The following is a 22736-nucleotide window of genomic DNA, read 5'->3' on the forward strand; positions in this document are numbered from 1 at the left end:
CAGCTGATCTTCAAAAATGATGACCAGTTTTGCCTGACCTCCGTGTCAGGGATCTGGGTCAAACCCGGCATCAATCGGCCAAATGAGCTGTGTTGGCCAGATACAGAGTCCAGTTGAATGGCATCGTTGGAGGTTACCTCTTTGAATGAAATGCCATTCACATCAGCTTTAGATCAGGCATGGTGGAGTTATGGTTGATATCCAGAGAGCTGTCCTGACAATAAACTGTTGGTTGAGTCATCCTGAGAAAAATCCATAGCATGATGGTGGGAAACACAGGAATGGCGTCCCACTGAGAAGATTGCACCACATTCTCCTCAGAGTGGGCCGTTGGTGTGCTGCTGAAAGTCCTTTTAGGTGTAACACAAACGATTCAAAAGCAAGATAATATACCAAAACCATCAATTAGGCTAGGTAGTCGAGGTTAAGGTAATGTCTGCACACGTGTTTGGTGAAGATTTGGAAGTCCAGCAAGCCTGTATGATCCTACCATAGGAACGGCTTGCATTGGTTTGAACACAGTACATTAATGACAATGTCATGAAAAATAACTGTATATGATATGCTCAAAAGACAGGGAACCCTGAAAAAGAAGAAGCACTCAAATCCACTAAAATAGCTGTGTCCTATTATTCCACTGTCATAACACAAGTCAACGGTTTGTTGTCAGTAGGGTACTTGACTAGGTCAAATGACGCTATAAAAATGGCAAATATTTTCTGTTCAAATGTTGATGTAAGATAAAACAATTGCAGGGACCAATTCAGTAAAATGTTTCTTCCAGATTTTCACTTACACAAGCAAGTCAGAATGAAGGTATTGAAATAACAATGATTTTGTTTAATTCAAGCAGTTATGTATTGAGGGTCCCCAAGTGAAAACCCCTCTGGTTCAGATTGGAAACAAAATAAATTTCATAACATTTAAACTTGCCTGAAATGAACCGATGAACAGGAAATGGCAATTTACTGGGTTTAAGTATTATTTAAAAAAGGGCGGTTCAATTGATCCAACTGTTGTCTAACTGAGAGCACCATGTGACCATTTAATTTCCTCATGGTCAGACAGGACCTTACTCCTTATATTTGCATTAAATCAAATTAAAAATGTCTATCGAAAAATTCATGAATCCATCAAAACAAATGCTTATATAATGCATGCAATGACATAATTCATCACTTAAATTTGTTTTAAACAAGTATTCCAAACTTGGTTACTTAACAACACTTAATTTGCTTGTTTAGACTCTACATTTAATCTAGCCATAATTAACTAGTCAAAAGAGTACCCAACTAACCTAATTTTTCGTGCTTCAAGGATTAAGCAATCTAGTTATAAAATGTATTTGATCTGCTATTAATTAAGTCCATTTAAATCTTTTTTTAATGAGACAACAAACTAACTTTTATGGATTGAAATTGGTCATTAGTACAAGCAGAGCAAACCACACAATGTTATTTTCAGTGCTGGGATATAACCAACTGCTGTGTTCTGGCCAGGACTTCAAGGCATCAGCTAATTCGGGGAGCAAATGTTATTATCTTGAAGCAAATGCAGATCATTGGCTCATGACTGACCAATGAGATGGACAGGAGGGTGGGGGCAGATCTCCAGTTCGTTGGTATAAAAGCTTCAGGTAAATGCTCAAACTTCATCAACCTGATCACAAAGCAACCATGAAGTCTCTTATCTTCGTTCTGCTCCTCGGAGCTGTCTGTGAGTTTCCCACACAAACGAAAGGCCTTCGACTATGGCTGCTGTCGTAGGCAGCAGCTGATCTTCAAAAATGATGACCATGAGTATGTCTCAGCCTGGATTAATGTTGTGTTTTGTGTTTCCCTTCTAGTCGCTGAGGAGGACAAGATCGTCGGAGGGTATGAGTGTACGAGGCACTCCCAGGCCCACCAGGTGTCTCTGAACTCTGGATACCACTTCTGTGGAGGCTCCCTGGTCAGCAAGGACTGGGTGGTGTCTGCTGCTCACTGCTACAAGTCGTGAGTTCAAAACCTTCCAAGGCTGAATCACCGGCTGGGATTTCATTGGGATAGAGAGGACTCTAACTCAAAATTAAAGACAGAAAACCCGAAACAATCACTGCACCAAATCCAGTTTGACATTCTTGCAGTTCATTACCCATGTTCCTCACAATCTCTCTCTTCAATTTTCTCTAACACTTTCTCCCTCTCTCTCATTCCAGCCGTATTGAGGTGCGTCTGGGCGAGCACCACATCAGGGTCAACGAGGGAACCGAGCAGTTCATCTCCTCCTCCAGCGTCATCCGTCACCCCAACTACAGCTCCTACAACATCGACAACGACATCATGCTGATCAAGCTGAGCGAGCCCGCCACCCTGAACCAGTATGTGCAGCCTGTGGCCCTTCCCACCGAATGTGCTGCTGATGGCACCATGTGCACCGTGTCTGGCTGGGGAAACACCATGAGCTCCGGTGAGTAGTTGGTCCGCTGGTCTTGATCCTAGTCTAGGGGGCTGCTGGGATGTTTAAGATGAGAGCAACTTCTTTAAAAAGAATGCCAGAAGGGCAAGTTAGGTGTCACAGCAGCATAATAAGGACAAGTCAAAATATATATTATCGATAGAACACAAACAAAGTAAGAAATGCGAAGAGCAAAGCATATTCTCATTCTCTTCTTCCTCCATATTCTAGTTGATGACGGGGACAAGCTTCAGTGCCTGAACCTGCCCATCCTCTCCCACGCCGACTGTGCCAACTCCTACCCTGGCATGATCACCCAGTCCATGTTCTGCGCTGGCTACCTGGAGGGAGGCAAGGACTCCTGCCAGGTACGTTCATCTGCAGGAACACAACTCACTGCTCATCTGGCCTTGCTTGGTTCTCGCTGAGGGTTGGGTAAGATGTAAGTGCTCATATCTGTTTGTGTCTTGCAGGGAGACTCCGGTGGCCCCGTGGTGTGCAACGGTGTGCTGCAGGGTGTTGTGTCCTGGGGATACGGATGTGCTGAGAGGGACAACCCCGGTGTCTACGCCAAGGTACAGACGCGGTTATTAACTTTAATGTATTTTATTATATTATGAGGTTTCCAGGTTTTGAGATGACATTCTAACGTCAAGGTCTTTGGCTAACTCCTGTGTATTTTATTTCATCTCTCCCAGGTCTGCGTTCTCTCGGGCTGGGTTCGCGATACCATGGCAAGTTATTAAAGGATCCTCTTATGATCCCTGTAGCAGTTTAACATCAGGCTGTTGAAAATGAATGTGATCAATAAATGTTTAAAAGATAAATCATACAAGTCTCTCTCTTTATGCCTGAGCTGTCTGTTTTATTTATATTGAGATCCTTGACAACCTTGCATGCAATCTTTACTGGAAAGAGCTTATTTTCTGAGCTCTGATCCTTTAAGCGGGGACAGTGATGGGGAGACAAACAATCAAAGGGTTTGATAGTCACTTTATATTAATTCAAGCAGATCCATTTTAGTTTCTGGTGACATCAGAAAAAGTCCTGGTGCACACTGTTGGTTGATTTATCCTGAGACAAATCCATAGCAATAAGATCGAGTTCGATGGCTGGAAACACAGGAATAGCCTCCCACTAAGAAGATTACTCCCCATCCTCCTCAGAGTCCTCCGCAGAAAAGCCTGGTAGGTGTATCACAAACAATTCAAAAGCCATATAATATGCTAAAACCATCACTGAGGCTAACTAATCAAGGTAGAGGTAATGTCTGCACACGTGTTTGGTGAAGTTTGGAAGTCCAGCAACCCTGTATGATCCTGCTATAGGAATGGCCCTCAAATAATTCCTTCAAGTTAACGTCAGAGAGGTATTGATAAGAATAACAAATCAACATCAATAAACCATAACATGTATATGATAGTCCATGGATATGTTGCCCTACATAGACTGGACGGGACAATGAACAATTCTACACTTAGTGTGCGCACGCATTTGTGTGTGCGCCTTCTTTCACCATCTCTCAAAATACTTGGCAGAGAGACAGCAGGTGGGTTAAATTCATGTAATGCAGACAGTGAGGTCACATTTGGACCCGGAGCCGTGTGTTGTGGGCCCCACTCTGCGATGTCAAGAGCCCAGCCATGGCAAGTAAGCACTTGTGTTGGCAGGGCCTGGCACTTGAGCACCACTCGTCAATGGAGTCCTCAAAGGCCAAAGTACCTCAGGAACAACGACGCGAAGGCAGCGACGGCATATTAACCCATATTATCCTACCATCATACCCAGCTCTATGATGCTTCTTTCCAGCTTTAACCAAATAACTTATTCCTAGTTTTAACAGTTTTATTTGGGATGACTAGGTGATTTGATGGAAGTATTGTGGGGATTCTGGGATATTATTGACGTTGACTGCTTGTACGTCAAGGGTTATAATGCACCCTACTGACGTTTGGCCCCAGTTGTCATTGATTGAGTTCATACTATGAAATATGAACCTCCATGAGCATGCGCAGTACCACTAGGTAGCACGATTTGATAGGTAGCATAGATTTGCAGAACACCGGTATACAAGTCGGTGGTTTGTTGTCGGCTGAATTGGTCACTTGATTAGGAACTAGTGACTAGTTCACGTGACGCTAAAAAATAAACAGCAATTATTCTCTATTTAAATATCGTGTCAAATTAATCATTCACAGTGCTTCATGTAAAAAAATGTTATCAATATTTTCAATAATATGAGCAACTCAGAATGAAGGCATTGAACAAAACAATGGTTGTGGCGGTTCTAATTTCCTGGCTGGTACGCTGATAGACACTTGAACATGGTCTCCTCAAGTTAATGTAATGATGTAAGGATTCCACTCCCTTGCAGAATTAAAGTGTCTATCTATTCAATTTAAACAAGTATGCCAAACTTAATTACTTAACGACACTTAACTCAATGGTTTAGACTTTAAATGTATTCGTAGAAACAGGGATTTGCTGTTTTATCATATCACAGTCGATCAATAGTCTATCAACAGGTGGAACATCTGCTATGGAGTTATATGTAGAGACAGAGTTTTGTCAGTTCTTTGGAACAAACATAAAACATTTTCCTTTTGAAAAATTGCATTTATCAGCTTAACATTAAAGGCTAGAGTCACTACCATTCATGATAAAACATAAGTAGTCTCTAGGATAATTTTTTAACGTTGTTGTAAATTATGTACGGCACCTCCTTTACCCATACAAGCTGGGTTTTAACCCCAGTGCAAGTACTATTAACACTAAGTTTCCCATGTGTGATTGATTAATTAATTTATCATCATTTTCATCCTTAATGATCACTTTGATTGCATATTCAAGACATTCTTCGTATCATGTCTTGAATATGCTGCTGGCTCCAAATTACTATAATTTCATTCTTCACTGACAAACAGTGAATCAACAGTTTCTTAGAGAAGCCTTTAACATGGTGCCACTGATAAGACATATTGCTTTCAAACTTCCAATGCACTTGACGTGATACATTTCTCTTTTGAAGATCTTCAAAGGTCATTTTATAGTACAATTGATGATCACATGAATTACTCGAGAGCCTTTTCCCTTGTCGGTAGAAAGTCCCTCAGAGATAAAGATGAAGAACTGAACTGACTGACCTGGATATTGCAGTCAGGCCTTGAATAGATCGATGGTTGTTATTTTGCTGACGGAAAGCTATGCTCTTATTTTCTTGTTAGGAGGTCGATGCTCTTTTCAGTATTAGTACATGTATGTCGACCAGGTAATCCTGCTCCAATTTTCTTTCGCTAAACTAATGATGATGATGTTGTTGGCGCTATTGTTGTTGAAATGCAGCCACCGATATGATCTCAGAGGTTTGTACACCAACCATTCTAATGATCTTCTTATTTAGGAGGGGAGGAAATGAACCACAAAGTTGTTTTATTTGCTGTTATTTTATTGATTGATCCAGAATCCATGCTCCATCATTCTCTCTTTACTTCTTTCCCATCTATTTTCCCTCTTCTTGTCTGTGACGCTGCTGTATTTGGTTAGGCAGTTTCGATATCACAGGTTGTATCTTTCTCTCTCTCTTGTCTCTCTCCCAGCTGTGACATTTTGTGTGGATGCTAGCAGGCTAGCTGTAGTTGGTGAGGATCTCATTGATCCAGGGCATCAGGGTGCAGACCTTGGTGTAGACCCCGGGGAAGTTGGGCTGGGCACAGCCTTGGCCCCAGGACACGATGCCCTGCAGCTCCCCGTTGCACACCAGAGGGCCGCCAGAGTCCCCCTGAGTAGAGTGGATGGTTGCAGGGAGAGGACCATAGAGGAGTAGAGGAAGAGCAGGGAGCGGACCATAGAGGAGGAGAGGAGGAGTAGAGGAGGAGCAGGGAGAGGACCATAGAGGAGGAGAGGAGGAGTAGGGAGAGGACCATAGAGGAGTAGAGGAAGAGCAGGGAGAGGACCATAGAGGAGGATAGGAGGAGTAGAGGAGGAGCAGGGAGAGGACCATAGAGGAGGAGAGGAGGAGCAGGGAGGAGAGGCAGGAGGTGAGGGGAGGAGCAGATGAGAGAGTGAAGAATAAAAGGAGTAGAAGACAGGAGGGCCAGGAGCAGAGGAGTGGATCAGAAAGTGGAAAATAGAGGAGAAAGCGCAGAAGAGAGAATATTATTGATAATCAAATCACTTCTTGGTCCGTTCTATCCATTGAATGCTTTGGCATCATCTACTGGGTGTTGACTGGTTCGTCTTTTGAAGAAATACCTGACAGGAATCCTTTCCTCCCTCCAGGAATCCAGCACACACCATGCGCTCAGTGATCATGCCGGGGTACGAGTTGCTGCAGTCTTCCGCAGACAGGATGGGGAGTTCCAGACACTGCAGGTAAAACGGGTTGAACACTACAAAAGAAGAAGGGGTTATGGAGTTAGGTCAGTCAATGGCCACTATCTTTGATGTCACCTATGAAATACCACTGATGCACATTAGATTAGATTAATTTGAGGTTCAATAGAAACTTGTGCATCACTTGAATATTTTCTTACTGCTCCCATTTTGTATCTAACCCTAGCTCAGCCTTGGATTTTGGTGTATAGATATGATGTCATTATGGGTCTCATGGTGATTTGTTGTTCTTTGTTTCCACTTGCCGCTGTCGGAGTAGATGTTCCCCCATCCAGACACGACACACTGGTCCCCAGCCACGGGGCAGGCGGTGGGCAGGGCCACAGGCTTGACGTACTGGTTGAGCATGGCAGGTTGGGTCAGCCTCATCAGCATGATGTCGTAGTCCAGCGTCCTGTAGTCATAGCTCTGGTGCCAATAGATGGCGTCCACCGACATGTACTGCTCTGTCCCCTCGTACTGCCAGATGTGGTTCTCGCCCAAGATGGCGATCTGGGAATACGGGCTGAGAGAGGTAGTTGAAGACCAGACAAGAGTCAATTTATATAGCAACCTTCAAACACAACATGCTTTCACGGAAAGCCATCTTTTTTTAAAAGATATTTAGCATAGCAATCTTAAAAAAAAAAACTTTAATAAGAGAAGTAAAGAGAGAAGTTGGATTAAGAGACAATGGACTAAATTAACTATTGTATATATGCCTTTTTGTGTTTTTTGCCTATTAAGCCCCAGCCCAAAATGTATAGGTCCAAAATGACTGAAGGACGAAATAGTAAACACTTTTTGTAATACTGACTTCTGCCAGCAGTGGGCAGCGGAGATGATCCAGCCGTCGTTGATGAGGGAGCCTCCACAGTAGTGGTAGCCAAGGTTCAGAGACACCTGGTGGGCCTGGGAGTGGGCTTCACACTGGTAGCCTCCCACAATTTTGTCTTCCATGGGGGCTGCAGCTGGAGAGAAGAGAAGAACAGTTGTTAAAAAAATGAGGTAGAGTAAAATATGCATGTGTCGCCTCTTCAGAAAACAAACAATACCTGTGTTATGACATTATGAAACACGTGTGGGAATTTATCGTTGTCTTCATCATATATAATAAAAAAAAGTATTAACAAGTGTGTAGTATGAACGTGTGAGCAGGTATATCAGTATACGCCATTTGTGTGTGTGTGTGTGTGTGTGTGTTTGTGTGTGTGTGTGTGTGTGTGAACGCACACGCCCGTAAGACCAGTTTTGTGTGTTACCTGCAGCACCCAGGAGTGCGAGAACAATCAGGGGGATCATGCTGTCAGAGTCTAGTTTTCCTGGAGCCAGTCTGGACATGAGCACGATGGAACCCACTGCTTTTATACCTGCTAGGAACCCTCCATGGTGCATGGGTGAGGCTGGCCTCATGTGACCCCACCTCATCCCACAGTCCCCGCTTACCACCCCCTCCACCCTCAATCCCCCACCCCACCTGCTAAGCATCTGCTTGTTTCTCCTGCACACACACACACGCACGCACGCATGCACCCACACACCCACACACACACACACATCTCCACACAGCCGCACTATTTAACTGGAATTTGTATGAAGCAGTAAAGTAGTTGTACATGTGCTTTGTTGGTGCAAGATGCTTTTAACCATGTCATATAGTCTATTAAACAAACTGACACACACACAACCACACGCGCAAAGAGCAGATTTAAGACATAGTAAAGAAAAATCGAAATTACGGTTGTTACATTAAACACTATGCATAGAGGACAGACATTCTCAGAGTAGTATAACATGAAATCATTGAGGGATTAGTTGCTATAATGCAAGTATGTTGCGTCTGCAAAACATGTTTTGTCATTCCCTGTGCCGAGTCTGCAGGTGAATGTTTTCTCACATCTCTTGGAAGATGTTCAAGGACGTCCAACACCAGAGAAAGCCTTTTAAATGTTCAAACCTTGAAATTCAACCGCCATGAGAGAATAGGTTCACGAATACCAACGACTAGCACAAAGAATTACGGGAAAATAGAAACTAAAAAAATCGAGCGTTCATTTTATTCTTATTAATATCATTTCATTCTTTTATTTGGAATAAAAAGTTCTGCGCGCAAACAAACAAGATAACGTTTTCACACTCTGACCTGCCAACAATGATTTAATCATTCAGAGGAGGGCCTTGGATCTGCAGGTTACTGTCAACATGTGTGTGTGTGTGTGTGTGTGTGTGTGTGTGTGTGTGTGTGTGTGTGTGTGTGTGTGTGTGTGTGTGTGTGTGTGTGTGTGTGTGTGTGTGTGTGTGTGTGTGTGTGTGTGTGTGAAGGGGTATTAGCAAACAGATACGAGCATTGGGGCATGATAAGAGGGCCGATAATGGGAATAGTGTTGTGGGTGTGTAGGAGTGTGCGGTGGTAGGGGCTGTTGGGAAAGAGCTGTGTGATTGTGGGTGGAGGGGGTAGCCTGAGATGGTGGATGGCAGAGGGATAGAGGGTGTCCCAGGCTGGCAGGATATAAATACAGGCCATGGAGAGGCCTGGGGACTCCTGACGCTTCACCGTTCCCGAGTGAAACCATGATCGGCCTGGCTCTGCTAATGCTGCTGGGTGCTGCTGGTAAACTCCCACACTGACAGACACTAACACACACACACAGAATGACACACACGCACTCATATACCGGTATGATTTACCCATGCAAACATGGCTACAAACATGCAAACAAACATACACAGAGACAAACACACTGATACAGGGGTAAACTTATGCAGATACAGATCCCCACACAAACACAGATGTTGTTCTTTTTATCTGTTTGAATTGTCATTGTGTGTGCATGTCTGTATGGTCCTGACTGTCTGATGTGTCCTACAGCGGCAGTGCCCCGTGAAGACGGGAGGATCATCGGCGGACAGGACTGTGAGCCTCGCTCTCGTCCCTTCATGGCCTCCCTGAACTACGGATACCACTTCTGCGGCGGCGTGCTAATCAACGACCAGTGGGTGCTCTCTGTCGCCCACTGCTGGTACAAGTGAGTATGACTGCTGATTTGGTCAAGGCAAGAATTCTAGTCGATGTTTTTGAACCGGCATTTACTTTTTTGTCTGCTCTCTCCCTCTCTCTCTCTCTCTCTCTCTCTCTCTCTCGCTCTCTCTCTCGCTCTCGCTCTCGCTCTCTCCCTCTCTCTCTCTCTCTCGCTCTCTCTCTCTCTCTCTCTCTCTCTCTCTCTCTCTCTCTCTCTCTCTCTCTCTCTCTCTCTCTCTCTCTCTCTCTCTCTCTCTCTCTCTCTCTCTCTCTCTCTCTGTCTCTGTCTCGCTCTCTCTCTCGTTCTCGCTCTCGTTCTCGCTCTCTCTCTCTCGCTCTCTCTCTCTCTCGATCTCTCTCTCGCTCTCTTTCCCACCAGTCCCTACTACATGCAGGTGATGCTTGGAGAACACGACCTGCGTGTGTTTGAAGGCACTGAGCAGCTCGTGAAGACGAATACCATCTTCTGGCATGAGCTGTGAGTCAACTCAGTCACACATGGAATTGACATAACAATAAAATAAAATAAATAATAAACTAATAAGATTAACTAGAAAATGCATTTCCTGCAGAAAATGAGGTGAGTACTGTAGTGCAAAGTGAGGTTGAAAATATGTTTTTTAAGACATAAAAAACCCCGTTAAATGGCTTAAATCAAGTGAAGGGATTTGAACAAAAGATCAGAAGTCTAAATGGAGTAAACAATGTTAACATTTTCTGTAAGTGGTTGGGAACAAATAAGTGATAGCTGAATGAAAAGCGCAAAGCATTTCCAAATGCAGAAATGTAAAATGAATTGAACTGAAGAATCTGAAAGGTCAAATGTCTTGCCCTGCACTGCGTGTGAGTGCGTGTGCGTGTGCGTGTGCGTGTGTGTGTGTGTGTGTGTGTGTGTGTGTGTGTGTGTGTGTGTGTGTGTGTGTGTGTGTGTGTGTCTTTAAGAGAATACATAGCGAGCCGGTGCGTGATTAAAAGTAGCCCAGTAGAGCGGGAAAAACAGCCCAATCTGGCAACGCTGCCTGAACGTCTTCTAAAAGAAAGAAAGAAAGAAAGAAAGAAAGAAGGAAAGAAAGAAAGAAAGAAAGAAAGAAAGAAAGAAAGAAAGAAAGAAAGAAAGAAAGAAAGAAAGAAAGAAAGAAAGAAAGAACGAACGTACGAACGAACGAACTAACGAACGACCGAAAGAAAGAAAGAAAGAAAGAAAGAAAGAAAGAAAGAAAGAAAGAAAGAAAAAAAGAAAGAAAGAAAGAAAGAAAGAGAGAAAGAAAGAAAGAAAGAAAGAAAGAAAGAAAGAAAGAAAGAAAGAAAGAAAGAAAGAAAGAAAGAAAGAAAGAATCAAAGAAAGAAAGAATACAACTTATGAAGAACAATGGTTGAGCGCTGCATGCAGCACTCACCTTAATATATATATATATGTATTCATCAGTTAGATAGATGATTAAGTAAATGAAATGGAACAACCTGCCAACTCTTGTTTTAATGAATTGAATGATTTTGTCTCTCTTTTGCCTACGAAAATGTATTTACACTGAATTTATTAAGACGAAAGTATTGGTTTGGTTTATGAACTTCAACCCAGGTATTGGTATTGAAGAAGTTCAATACCCAGCTGTAATGTCTAAAACATACTGCCTACTCCACACACCCTGCCGCCAATATCATCACATCCCGGTTCTCTCCGTTGGCAGGTATGACTACCAGACGCTGGACTACGACATGATGATGATCAAGCTGTACCATCCCGTGGAGGTGACCCAGTCAGTGGCCCCCATCTCCCTGCCCACGGGCCCCCCTGACGGGGGCATGCTCTGCTCCGTGTCTGGCTGGGGCAACATGGCCATGGGTGAAGAGGGTGAGCTTACCACACCAGCTTTAACCAGAAACGATGATGAACGATGATCTAGTCAAATTGGGACATCCAATCATCAACTGGTGCTTTCATTAGTCATATAATCAGAGTGCTCTGCAATGTGGAAGAAGTTTTCTTTCTTTTGTATCATGTTTTAACTATATGTTGTTTGATTATTGCATCTTTTTGTCCCATATTGACTGTACAACACTTTATTTATGGCATGATCTTTGTATTGGCTCACCCTTCACCTATTGTTTATTCTTCCTTCTTAGTTAAATATGGCCCAGATCAGTGTGTTAATGTTCCCTTCCCTGCCCTAAAATAACCCCTGTAGCCTGTAATCAGTTTTTGTGAGTCTTTATTTATTCTAAGCAAGAAAACTTCTGCTACAATCCCATGTTTGGACCCACGTCCAGCAGTTTTCTTTTGTCACTGCTCCTACAGTGCCGTTCAGTTTTATTGTGATGTAAACACTTTTGCTTTGCTCTTAGAAGATGCTGAGTCATCCCCTCTTGGTTAATGACTTAGTCTTTCTCCATGGCCATGTTTTCATAAAACATAATCTCGCTGAGTTCAATCCAGACAGAGGATTGAACGAAGCTAATGCTGTGCTTCCTTCAATAGTGAACCTGCCCACCAGGCTGCAGTGTCTGGACGTGCCCATCGTGGAAACAGTGGACTGCGAAGCAGCCTACCCGGGCATGATCAGCCCCAGGATGGTGTGCGCCGGATACATGGATGGGGGCAGGGATGCATGCAACGTGAGATTTACTATTTACTATTCAGTCAATGAATTAAGCAGATGCATAACGCTTTTATCCAATTTATGTGATTTATTGGAGTGACATCACACATGGGTCAGCCATCTAGATGTTCTATGGAGGATCATCCTATCAGTTGGCAGAGTCCAATATATAGACTGATTTGTCTCTGATACAGCAGGATGGACACTCCAACGTGTGGAAACACAAACATGGGCCCTTTAAGGAGCAGTTGGGCTATGGGTTTGAACCCAGCAGCGAGAAGGAAAAGAAAACTTTCCTGCCCTATAATATACTAGGCCGCATCGAGAGTCATACATTTGATCAACACAGGTAGAGCATGTATTATAGGATGATGAGTGAAAATAGTACATAGCTTGTATACTTGTTGTACAGTGAATTAGGGGCATTAAAGATTAAATACATTTAAACTAGCTTGTACTGTAGCTTTAAATTACTTTGACATCTGTAGTCAATGTTGATTTCAATACTGTTGTCAATCAAATCCCATCCAATAAATTATATATTCTACAACAAAACAAATTAAAGATACTGGCCAGCCCGTACCTCCCAAATCCCCTCCCACTCAGCCAACCGCGATATGTGCCGCCTACTAGCTGCGGTGCTCAATCGTACGTATTGCTGTTTTAAGTAGCAGTGCACTATACAGGGAGCCAGATTTCTACACTCACATGTTGTATTTCGTACAACAGGATGAATTGGGGCCAAATACGGCATTATATAGTGAATGATTTTGGACACAGCCCATCAACGGTCTGCAGTCTGTCTTGTACACCAAGTCCATGTTCACCCCCGTCCCCCTGCCTGTTTATACCTCTCCCTCTCCCTCACAGGGGGACTCTGGAAGCCCACTGGTGTGTGAGGGAGTGCTCACCGGCCTGGTGTCCTGGGGACAGGGCTGCGCTTTGCCCAACTACCCCGGCGTGTACGTCAAGGTGTACGAGTACCTCTCCTGGATCCAAACCACACTGGATGCCAACCCCTGAACTGACCAAGCAGATTGAGTACAACGCTCCCCTCCTCCTTCATCTTGTCCCTCTTCTCCAATCTCTTCCTTGCTTCTTTTATCCCACTTGAATCCAACTCATAAACTCCTCAAAAAGTCTCCTGCCAGCTGAGACGCAAGTCCAAGACCGACAGAAATTGGAATAGTGAATAAAAGCAATGTCTACATGCTCATCCCTGTTGTTGTGTCTGCAGTTGAATGACCTGTTGAAAATCCTACAATTCAAACAATACAAATTATCTTTACAAAAAAAACCCATTATCAATAATGAACACATTAATCCAAAGTACAAATGTGTTAAATCACATTTCATCACAACGGATATCATACAATGTGATGAGGTACCTAGCACATATCAGTTTCATAAACCACATTAGCCACACTAATTACCCCATTTTGATCTGCTCACAAATGTATTAAAGGCCCACTATGCAACTTCGGGAATTTCTTCGCTGTTTTCTTGGTTTTGGCACGCACATTTCTCTACACAGCGCCCCCTACAGCTTCGTAGTAGATATTTTACAACACTGTCGTAACAACTCGTTGACGACCCTTCCCCATGCACTTCTACGCGAGCCATGTGCATTTGTTTTCAAAGAAGCCGGCGAATGCGTGGAGCCATGTCCGAAGTGTTCATAAAATGTAGGCAAGGTTATACATTTTTAAAATGGTGTATTTGTATTGCAATAAACATCAAGCCATCCTTTTTATAGTTGACGGGGAGAATTTATATCCTAGATTATAATTGTTTTATCTTGGGTTGAACAGAACAATCAGTGTGAGAGTGTTGGCCAACATAATAATCTAAATAAACAAGAACCTGGATTCGGGGATTCAGTCTGTATCTGGGGGACAAGACAGACGAACAGCAAAACACCAATGGAAACAAAGGTGTTTATATGGCTGCAACCAAGCAAGCTAGAAACATACAGGGCTCACAACAAAACGGTCGAGAAAACAATTTTTACAGGGCTCACAACAAAATGGTTGAGCAAACACATTTGTACAGAGACTATCAACATCAAGAATACCACGACGACAAAGTTCACCCAAGGGTACTTTCAATTTCAAAAGCAACACGGCCAAGTCGGAGTCTGATTTGAAGTCTTCTTTTTCTTTCAGTTCACGCTATTCCTGAAAAGCTTGCCCAACGTTTACTCGTGTCTGGCCTCTCTGTCGGTCAGTCTCCCCTTTCTCTTCTTCTGTTCCTCCGACATTGGGTTTCTCTGTCTCTTTTTAGTCGGCTGATCTATGATGAATGTAACAATCCCTTAGTTACTTGTGTTTATATCGAGCCGGTTCCGTGTTTGGGGGTCTGTGCCGCAAAGCAATTCGTTACTTCGCGAGACCCGAGACTCCCGCGAGAGTGGGCGGCAGAAACATATTAATTTTCTCCGCCAAGATGCGCAAGGGGGAGTTGAAACAACGAACAATCGAACAAAAATGTATAATGGAACCACCGCAATGACTCCTAGCCTGTTATATTAAGGTAAATCAAGCCAAATTGCCTCGCAACTGGCTGTTTATATCTAGCCGGTGCCATGTTTGGGTGTGTGTCTGTGCCGTAAAGCATTTTCGAAACTACAATCTGACTACATTTTCGAGGATACTTCCGCCGCGTCACATCCGGAAGCGCTCGGTCCGAACACATCAAGTTGCATATGCGCTTTTTCACTGGAGAGGCCACATGGGAAAATGACAAACCCACCAATCGACCCAGAAATGGATGCAGAACCATCAGCATAACTCTCAACCTGCATACTTAATGTAATTTTGGCTAAAAAAGTTGCATAGTGGGCCTTTAAAACCCATCTCTTTTGGCCACAAGGGAAACACTACACCACTTAAACATTTGAATGAGTTCTGTATCCAATGGAGGAGTGAGCTACAGTAACAATATGGCAATTCAAATACACAGATTGGATGAACACCAAATAAAATCCATTATCTCTTAACCATAAGTGTGGGAGTGTGTGGATGATGGCTGGTTTAAGCAGCCTTACCTGGTGGAGTCTCATTGAACTCGGGCTGGGTGTGGCTGCACTCCTGTTGCACATTGAGTGATCGGTTTGCATATAGGATAAACTAGCCATCTCCACACACACTCTGGGAGATCTCCAGGATGGCAGAGGAGCACCCGTGCCGATAAACCAGATTTTCAACACCAGCACTCTGCGTCCTTTATCTGGGGGAGCCCACAAGTCACCTGGCTGGAGTGTGGCAGACAGCTAGATGGCGTGTAGTAATGGACTTGCTAAAATAAGGATCACACTTAAATGATGGTGATTGACTAACCAGCACATTCCCCCTTCGTATGTAAAGCTTATGTGAAGCGTCTTTACCATGATGGAATGGGCATCCCGATATTAATCCCGATATTAACGACCATGATCTTTGAGCAATTTCATAAAAAAGGATATATATATACTAGAGCTGTCAGTTAAACGCGTTATTAACGGCGTTAACGCAAACCAAATTTAACGGCGTTAATTTTTTTATCGCGCGATTAACGCAATTATTTTATAAAAAAAAATAAAAATAAAAAATTTTCTTTGGCTCCAAACAAAGAAGCAGTAGCCTGACTGCTATGTTCAAATGACATTTGTTCAAAGCAGTCGTTTAATTGTACTATAGGCTTTTTTTGTATCGTCCTGTTTTGATCAGTGTATATGCCAATGTTGTTATCATTAAAAATCATTTGCACAAGGCAAGCCGATGCACTTCACCATGTTGATAAGAGAAATAAAATGAGAAGAATTATGGGACAAAAAAATCAAGGGATATTTAGCATAGAAAAATAATTTGTGATTAATCGCGATTAATTAGAGTTAACTATGACATTAATGCGATTAATCACGATTAAATATTTTAATCGCATATACATCAAAACTGGTCACATGGCCATGGTACTGTCCACCTCTTTTTGTGGCGAGGCCTCTTGCTTTAATGTCCCATGGCATGCTACTTTATGGATGCTTTAATATAGATATTAGTGGGCCCCTAACACAGTATTTGAAGACGTTCCCGAGATTCAGCCGGGGTGCAGAATTACAGCCACTACGAGCCAGTTGTACATTGAGCTTTCCCCAAACGCGCTGTTTCGGTGTCTGTAGCTTTAATGCAAATGAGGAGGAGAGAGGCGGGTCAAGGAGGAGAGTGGGGGTGTGGCCCTGAGCAGCATGCGGCCACGGTACCATGCGCTCTGTTTACAGTGGATGTATCGCAATTGCAAGGCGCACACGGCCGTGTTCTGTAAACAGACGATATTATGAATCACAAACGACTGCGTCGGGTTCTCCAACGTCTCTGGCTCTTCCACTTCCACATCAATCTGAAGTAGACTGAACCGCACGCTGCCGCACTGCCCGCTGCAGCCGGCTGCCCGCTGCCCGCTGCCCGCTGCCCGCTGCCAGGCGGTGGTGCTTCGCGGCGGCGGTGCTTCGCTGCGGTGGTGCTTCGCGGCGGTGGTGCTTTCTGGTGGTGGTGCCTCGCGGCAGCGTGCGGCGGTCAGCGGGGCTCATAGATGGCTGAGATAACTCCAACTACAGTCTTGTTGTAGAAATACCATCGACGTCAAAGAACCAACTATATGCGCCACAACACCAACAGCAGAACGGTAATCCAAATAGCAAGGAAGTGTACAACACTTGCGTTACAGTGTGTGTAATCACACACACACACACACACACACACACACACACACACACACACACACATACAATTCGTACAACAGGATGAATTGGTAATTGCTTCGACGTAGTCGTGAACCTTTATTGTTCTGTGTTTTGTTTTTACGCGTCGCTATGCAATTCGTTGCAACGGTAGGGGCGCTATGTTTTTTGTAAAGACTGACCGACCACTCAAGACTCATATCTTCCGGCTTTGCCCATCACAGTGAACGATGGCGACCGAGAGAGAGGGACTGAGGTTGGAGTTGGATCTGATCGAAACCGAGCAAACAATATTGCTATTGCACATGTTGATGCGACAAAGTCGAAAGAGGAGACAACAGCAGAGGTGGTCTGTACATCCTTTAAACCAATAGCTATTTTCCAGCGCAACATATTTGGAGCAATGTTGCTTGAACATTAGCTGAATCTGCCCCCGCCAGCTATTATTCCTGGGTCCAGGGCCGAGGCCCCTCACCTGATTGTTGCTGATGCTGCCTTCCCCCTGCACAACAATATCATGCACCCCTTTCCAGTTATGTAACAAACTATACTAATATTCCACACACACTCATGACTGTGTTGCATTCTGTCTTTCGTGTCAGGTAAAATATTTGGGACTGTTCTTAACACACAATCACAAGCTTAACACGGGACGCTATTGGGAATAGAGAAGCAGACCTTCAATTACCGCCTCTCCAGAGCCAGACGGGTCATTGAAAACACCTTTGGGATCATGGCAGCGCGCTGACGAATTCTGGGCCAGGTGATTGAGTTCGGACCTGACAAGGATGTGGATGTCGCCAAGGAGTGTGTTGTACAACTGTCCAACACTGTTGGACAGTTGTACACAACTGTCCTACAGCTGTGTAGGACAGTTGTGTACAACTGTCCTACACAGCTGTGGTGAATGCACCAGAAAGCTGCTATGCACCACCGCAATTTACGGACACAGACTCTGCTGGATCTTTACAGCCTGGTGAGTGGCGCAGAGTGGTGTCTGGAGATGCAAACCTGACGCCCGTAAATCCTGCAGAGATGTCCAGGAGTTGTTACAGCAAAGCTGCGTTTGCTTTACGGATGGATTTGATGAGATTCTTTTTGTCGCCAGAAGGAGCTTTGCCATGGCAGGCCGACATTGTGTCCCGTGGCACACTTGGACAATGATGCTTATAAACTTGCTTAAGCAACTTGGGTAAATAAACATCAACAATTTTGCAAAACTTTAACTTTTATTTCTTTATTAAAGTGCAAAGTGACCAGGTAAAAAATGTGGAACCAAAAAATATAAACTAGGTGCAATCAATAAAATAACAATATATATATATATGTATATATATATATATAATTATGTATAATCTGTACCTAATGTTCCCAATACCTAGTCATCCTTATTCAACAAACGGCGAAATAGGAAGTGGTCGAATATGGGTCACTTCTTGACGTGATGTCGCCCAGACAGCCTTCCTTTGAACAGTTTTAAATATGTTTTTTGGCCGTTTATTTTATAAAATATGTATAATATGTACGGTTCACCATATATAATAATTCTTATTGAAAAAAAATACCAAATTTGAAGTTGGTCAAAAACAGGTCTCGTCCTGACCTTATGTCGTCCAGACAGCTTCCTGCGATAAGTTTTTATAAATGTTTGTTTGGCCTTGATTTTATAATATTGGTATAATATATATAATTTGCATATAATGTAGTTCTTATGTAACATAAGGCGAAATTGGAGTTGGTCGAAAATCGGTCACGTCATAACAAGATGTCCATATGACCTCGATCTTCAACCTATCGTCGAAATGTTTGGTTGGTATTAATGCTCAGTTTCCATGATTTATCTATTTATTAAACTTTATCATTAATGATGACTTTGCTCATTCTTCGTATCATCTCTTGAATATACCTCTGGCTCCAAATGACTATCATTTCATGCTTTACAGACGAATATCAACTGTTTTTTAGAGAAGCCTCTAACATGGTGCCAACGAGAATTTTGCTTTCCATCTCCCAATAGGCATTTTACGTGATTCATTTCTAAGTTGAAGGGCTTCAAAGGTCAGTTTATATTACAAATGATGATCAAATGAATTACGCAAGAGCACTTTCTCTTGTCAGTAGAAAGTTCCTCAAAGATAAAGTGACTGAAGAACTAAAGTGACTGAAATTAATATTGCAGTCTGACCTTGAATAGAGCAAAGGTAGATTGTTTGTTGAAGGAAAGGCTCTTATTTTCTTGTTAGGAGGTCGATGCTCTTTTCAGTTTTTTAGTACATGTATGTCGACCAGGTAATCCTGCTCTAATGGTCTTTCGTTAAACTAATGATGATGATGATGATAACATCAATGTTGTTGAAATGCAGCCACCGATATCATCTCAGAGGTTTGTACACCATCTTTTCTAATGATCTTCAGAGATATTTAGGAGGGGAGGAAATGAGCCACAGAGCTGTTTATTGTTGTTATTTTATTGATTGATCCAGATTCCATGCTTTGTCATTCTCTCTTCACTTCGTTCCCATCTCTTTTTCCCTCTTTTTGTCAGTGAAGCTGCTGTATTTGGTTAGGCAGTTTCGATACCACAGGTTGTATCTTTCTCTCTCTTTTGTCTCTCTCCCAGCTGTGACATTTTGTGTGGATGCTAGCAGGCTAGCTGTAGTTGGTGAGGATCTCATTGATCCAGGGCATCAGGGTGCAGACCTTGGTGTAGACCCCGGGGAAGTTGGGCTGGGCACAGCCTTGGCCCCAGGACACGATGCCCTGCAGCTCCCCGTTGCACACCAGAGGGCCGCCAGAGTCCCCCTGAGTAGAGTGGATGGGAGCAGGGAGCGGACCATAGAGGAGTAGAGGAAGAGCAGGGAGCGGACCATAGAGGAGGAGAGGAGGAGGAGAGGAGGAGCAGGGAGAGGACCATAGAGGAGGAGAGGAGGAGAGGAGGAGGAGAGGAGGAGCAGGGAGAGGACCATAGAGGAGGAGAGGAGGAGCAGGGAGGAGAGGCAGGAGGTGAGCGGAGGAGCAGATGAGAGAGTGAAGAATAAAAGGAGTAGAAGACAGGAGGGCCAGGAGCAGAGGAGTGGATCAGAAAGTGGAAAATAGAGGAGAAAGCGCAGAAGAGAGAATATTATTGATAATCAAATCACTTCTTGGTCCGTTCTATCCATTGAATGCTCTGGCATCATCTACTGGGTGTTGACTGGTTGATCTTTTGAAGAAATACCTGACAGGAATCCTTTCCTCCCTCCAGGAATCCAGCACACACCATGCGCTCAGTGATCATGCCGGGGTACGAGTTGCTGCAGTCTTCCGCAGACAGGATGGGGAGGTCCAGACACTGCAGGTTAAACGGGTTGAACACTACAAAAGAAGAAGGGGTTATGGAGTTAGGTCAGTCAATGGCCACTATCTTTGATGTCACCTATGAAATACCATTGATGCGCATTAGATTAGATTACATAGAAGCGTGTGCATCACTTGAATATTTTTTTACCACGCCAATGTAAATTGAGCTCAGCCTTGGATTCCAGTGATGATATGATAATTCTGTATCATCCGTATGCAATTTGTTTCCACTTGCCGCTGTCGGAGTAGATGTTCCCCCATCCAGACACGACACACTGGTCCCCAGCCACGGGGCAGGCGGTGGGCAGGGCCACAGGCTTGACGTACTGGTTGAGCATGGCAGGTTGGGTCAGCCTCATCAGCATGATGTCGTAGTCCAGCGTCCTGTAGTCATAGCTCTGGTGCCAATAGATGGCGTCCACCGACATGTACTGCTCTGTCCCCTCGTACTGCCAGATGTGGTTCTCGCCCAAGATGGCGATCTGGGAATACGGGCTTAGAGAGGGGTGAAGGGGTGAAGACCAGGCAAGAGTTTATTTAAATAGCACCCTTCAAACACAAAGGCCTTTCACGGACAGCAATCTCATTTAAAATACATTTAAAGGGAAATCATTAAAAGACAATACTTTGAGAAGAGAAGTAATGAAAGAAGATGTATTAAGGGAGAATGGACCAACTATATTTTTTTCTGTCAAATGCTTTTTTTTGCAATGCAAGTATATTAAGGGACACGTATAGCCTAATATTTAGGGTGTTTGACTCCCAGACACATTTTTCTAGGTCCAGAATGAATAAAAGGAATGAAGTGCACTCTATGACCAAATAGTAAACAGTATTTGTAATACTGACTTCTGCCAGCAGTGGGCAGCAGAGATGATCCAGCCGTCGTTGATGAGGGAGCCTCCACAGTAGTGGTAGCCCAGGTTCAGAGACACCTGGTGGGCCTGGGAGTGGGCCTCACACTGGTAGCCTCCCACAATCTTGTCTTCCATGGGGGCTGCAGCTGACAGGGGAGAGATGAGAACAGGTCTTAAAAGAACAGATATAGAGACATTTTAAAAAGTTTGTAGTAGTAACGTGTGTGTGTGTGTGTGTGTGTGTGTGTGGGGCTGTGTGAACGCACACGCTCGTTTAGACCTGTTTTGTGTGTTACCTGCGGCACCAAGGAGTGCGAGAACAATCAGGGGGATCATGTTGTCGGAGTCTTCCTGCAGCCAGTCTGGACATGAGCACGATGGCACCCTCAGCTTTTATACCCGCTGCCCCTCTGTCGCCAGGAACCCCCAATGGTGCATGAGTGAGGCTGGCCTCACGTGATCTCCCCTCCATCCCCCACCCCACCCGTTGAGCATCTGCTTGTTTCTCCTGCTCACACAAACACTCACATACACACATACACGCATACACACACACACACACACACACATCTCCGCCCGACCTGCTCTATAACTGGAATTTCTTTTAAGCAGTGAAGTAGTTCTACATGTGTTTTGTTGATGCAAAATGTTTTGAACGATGTTATATAGTCTATTGAACAAACTGAGACACACACAACCATACACACAGTGGAAATAACACATTATAAATAAAAATCTCTTTAATCTTTCCATTCATTTCATGTTATAAAATAACATGAAATGATTGAGTGATGAATAGTTGCTATTGTAATGCAAGTTTGTGCCGTCTCCAAAACATGTTTTTTTAATTCCCTGTGCCAAGTCTGCAGGTGAATGTTTTCTCATGGCATCATCTCCTGGCACGTCTCATCTCTTGGCAGATGCGCAAGGACATCCTACATGAGCGATGGAAAGTCTTTTAAAAATTCAAACCTTGAAATGCAACTGACATGAGAAAATTCGTTGACATGAATATATGAATACGAACGCCAGCCACAAAGAATCAGGCGTTAATTATATTATATTTATCATTTCATTTTTTATTTTGAAAAAACTTTCCAGCACACACACAAACAAGATAAACTTTTCACGCTCTGTCCTGCCAACCATGATTTAATCATTCAAAGGAGGGCCTTGAATCTGCATGGAAGATTCAAAAAGCACAAATGTGTGTCTGTGTGTGTGTGAAGGGGTATTAGCCAACAGATGCGAGCATTGGGGCATGATAAGAGGGCCGATAATGGGAAAATTGTTTAACCCATCCCCCCACTTTTTTATGGGTGGAGGGGGTATCCTGAGGGGTGTCCGTCCCAGGCTGGCAGGATATAAATACAGGCCATGGAGAGGCCTGGGGACTCCTGACG

The 22736-nt window shown here is 43.7% G+C and overlaps 3 protein-coding genes across 3 annotated transcripts; 1 reads left to right on the forward strand and 2 right to left on the reverse strand.

Moving 5' to 3' along the window:
* The first annotated feature begins 1647 nt into the window (after positions 1 to 1647).
* LOC115553834 (transmembrane protease serine 9) lies at positions 1648 to 13639 on the forward strand. The gene is made up of 13 exons (XM_030370365.1): positions 1648 to 1716; positions 1847 to 1994; positions 2198 to 2448; positions 2668 to 2804; positions 2910 to 3011; positions 3135 to 3174; positions 7637 to 7740; positions 9286 to 9418; positions 9677 to 9833; positions 10206 to 10304; positions 11515 to 11678; positions 12303 to 12439; positions 13294 to 13639. Exons 1-13 carry the CDS (start codon positions 1677 to 1679, stop codon positions 13444 to 13446), a joined length of 1665 nt encoding a protein of 554 aa, XP_030226225.1. The 5' UTR covers positions 1648 to 1676; the 3' UTR covers positions 13447 to 13639.
* Positions 5864 to 8235, reverse strand: LOC115553670 (trypsin-2). Its single transcript, XM_030370130.1, has 5 exons — positions 8070 to 8235; positions 7625 to 7778; positions 7074 to 7333; positions 6688 to 6824; positions 5864 to 6214 (listed from the first exon to the last, which is right to left on the reverse strand). Exons 1-5 carry the CDS (start codon positions 8233 to 8235, stop codon positions 6062 to 6064), a joined length of 870 nt encoding a protein of 289 aa, XP_030225990.1. The 3' UTR covers positions 5864 to 6061.
* Positions 13640 to 19557: 5918 nt separating the features above from the next.
* On the reverse strand, positions 19558 to 21703 carry LOC115553673 (trypsin-2-like). Its single transcript, XM_030370132.1, has 5 exons — positions 21630 to 21703; positions 21326 to 21479; positions 20712 to 20971; positions 20355 to 20491; positions 19558 to 19939 (listed from the first exon to the last, which is right to left on the reverse strand). Exons 1-5 carry the CDS (start codon positions 21667 to 21669, stop codon positions 19787 to 19789), a joined length of 744 nt encoding a protein of 247 aa, XP_030225992.1. The 5' UTR covers positions 21670 to 21703; the 3' UTR covers positions 19558 to 19786.
* Positions 21704 to 22736: the final 1033 nt, after the last annotated feature.

Source organism: Gadus morhua, chromosome 11, assembly GCF_902167405.1.
Source record: "Gadus morhua chromosome 11, gadMor3.0, whole genome shotgun sequence".
Taxonomy (NCBI): domain Eukaryota; kingdom Metazoa; phylum Chordata; class Actinopteri; order Gadiformes; family Gadidae; genus Gadus; species Gadus morhua.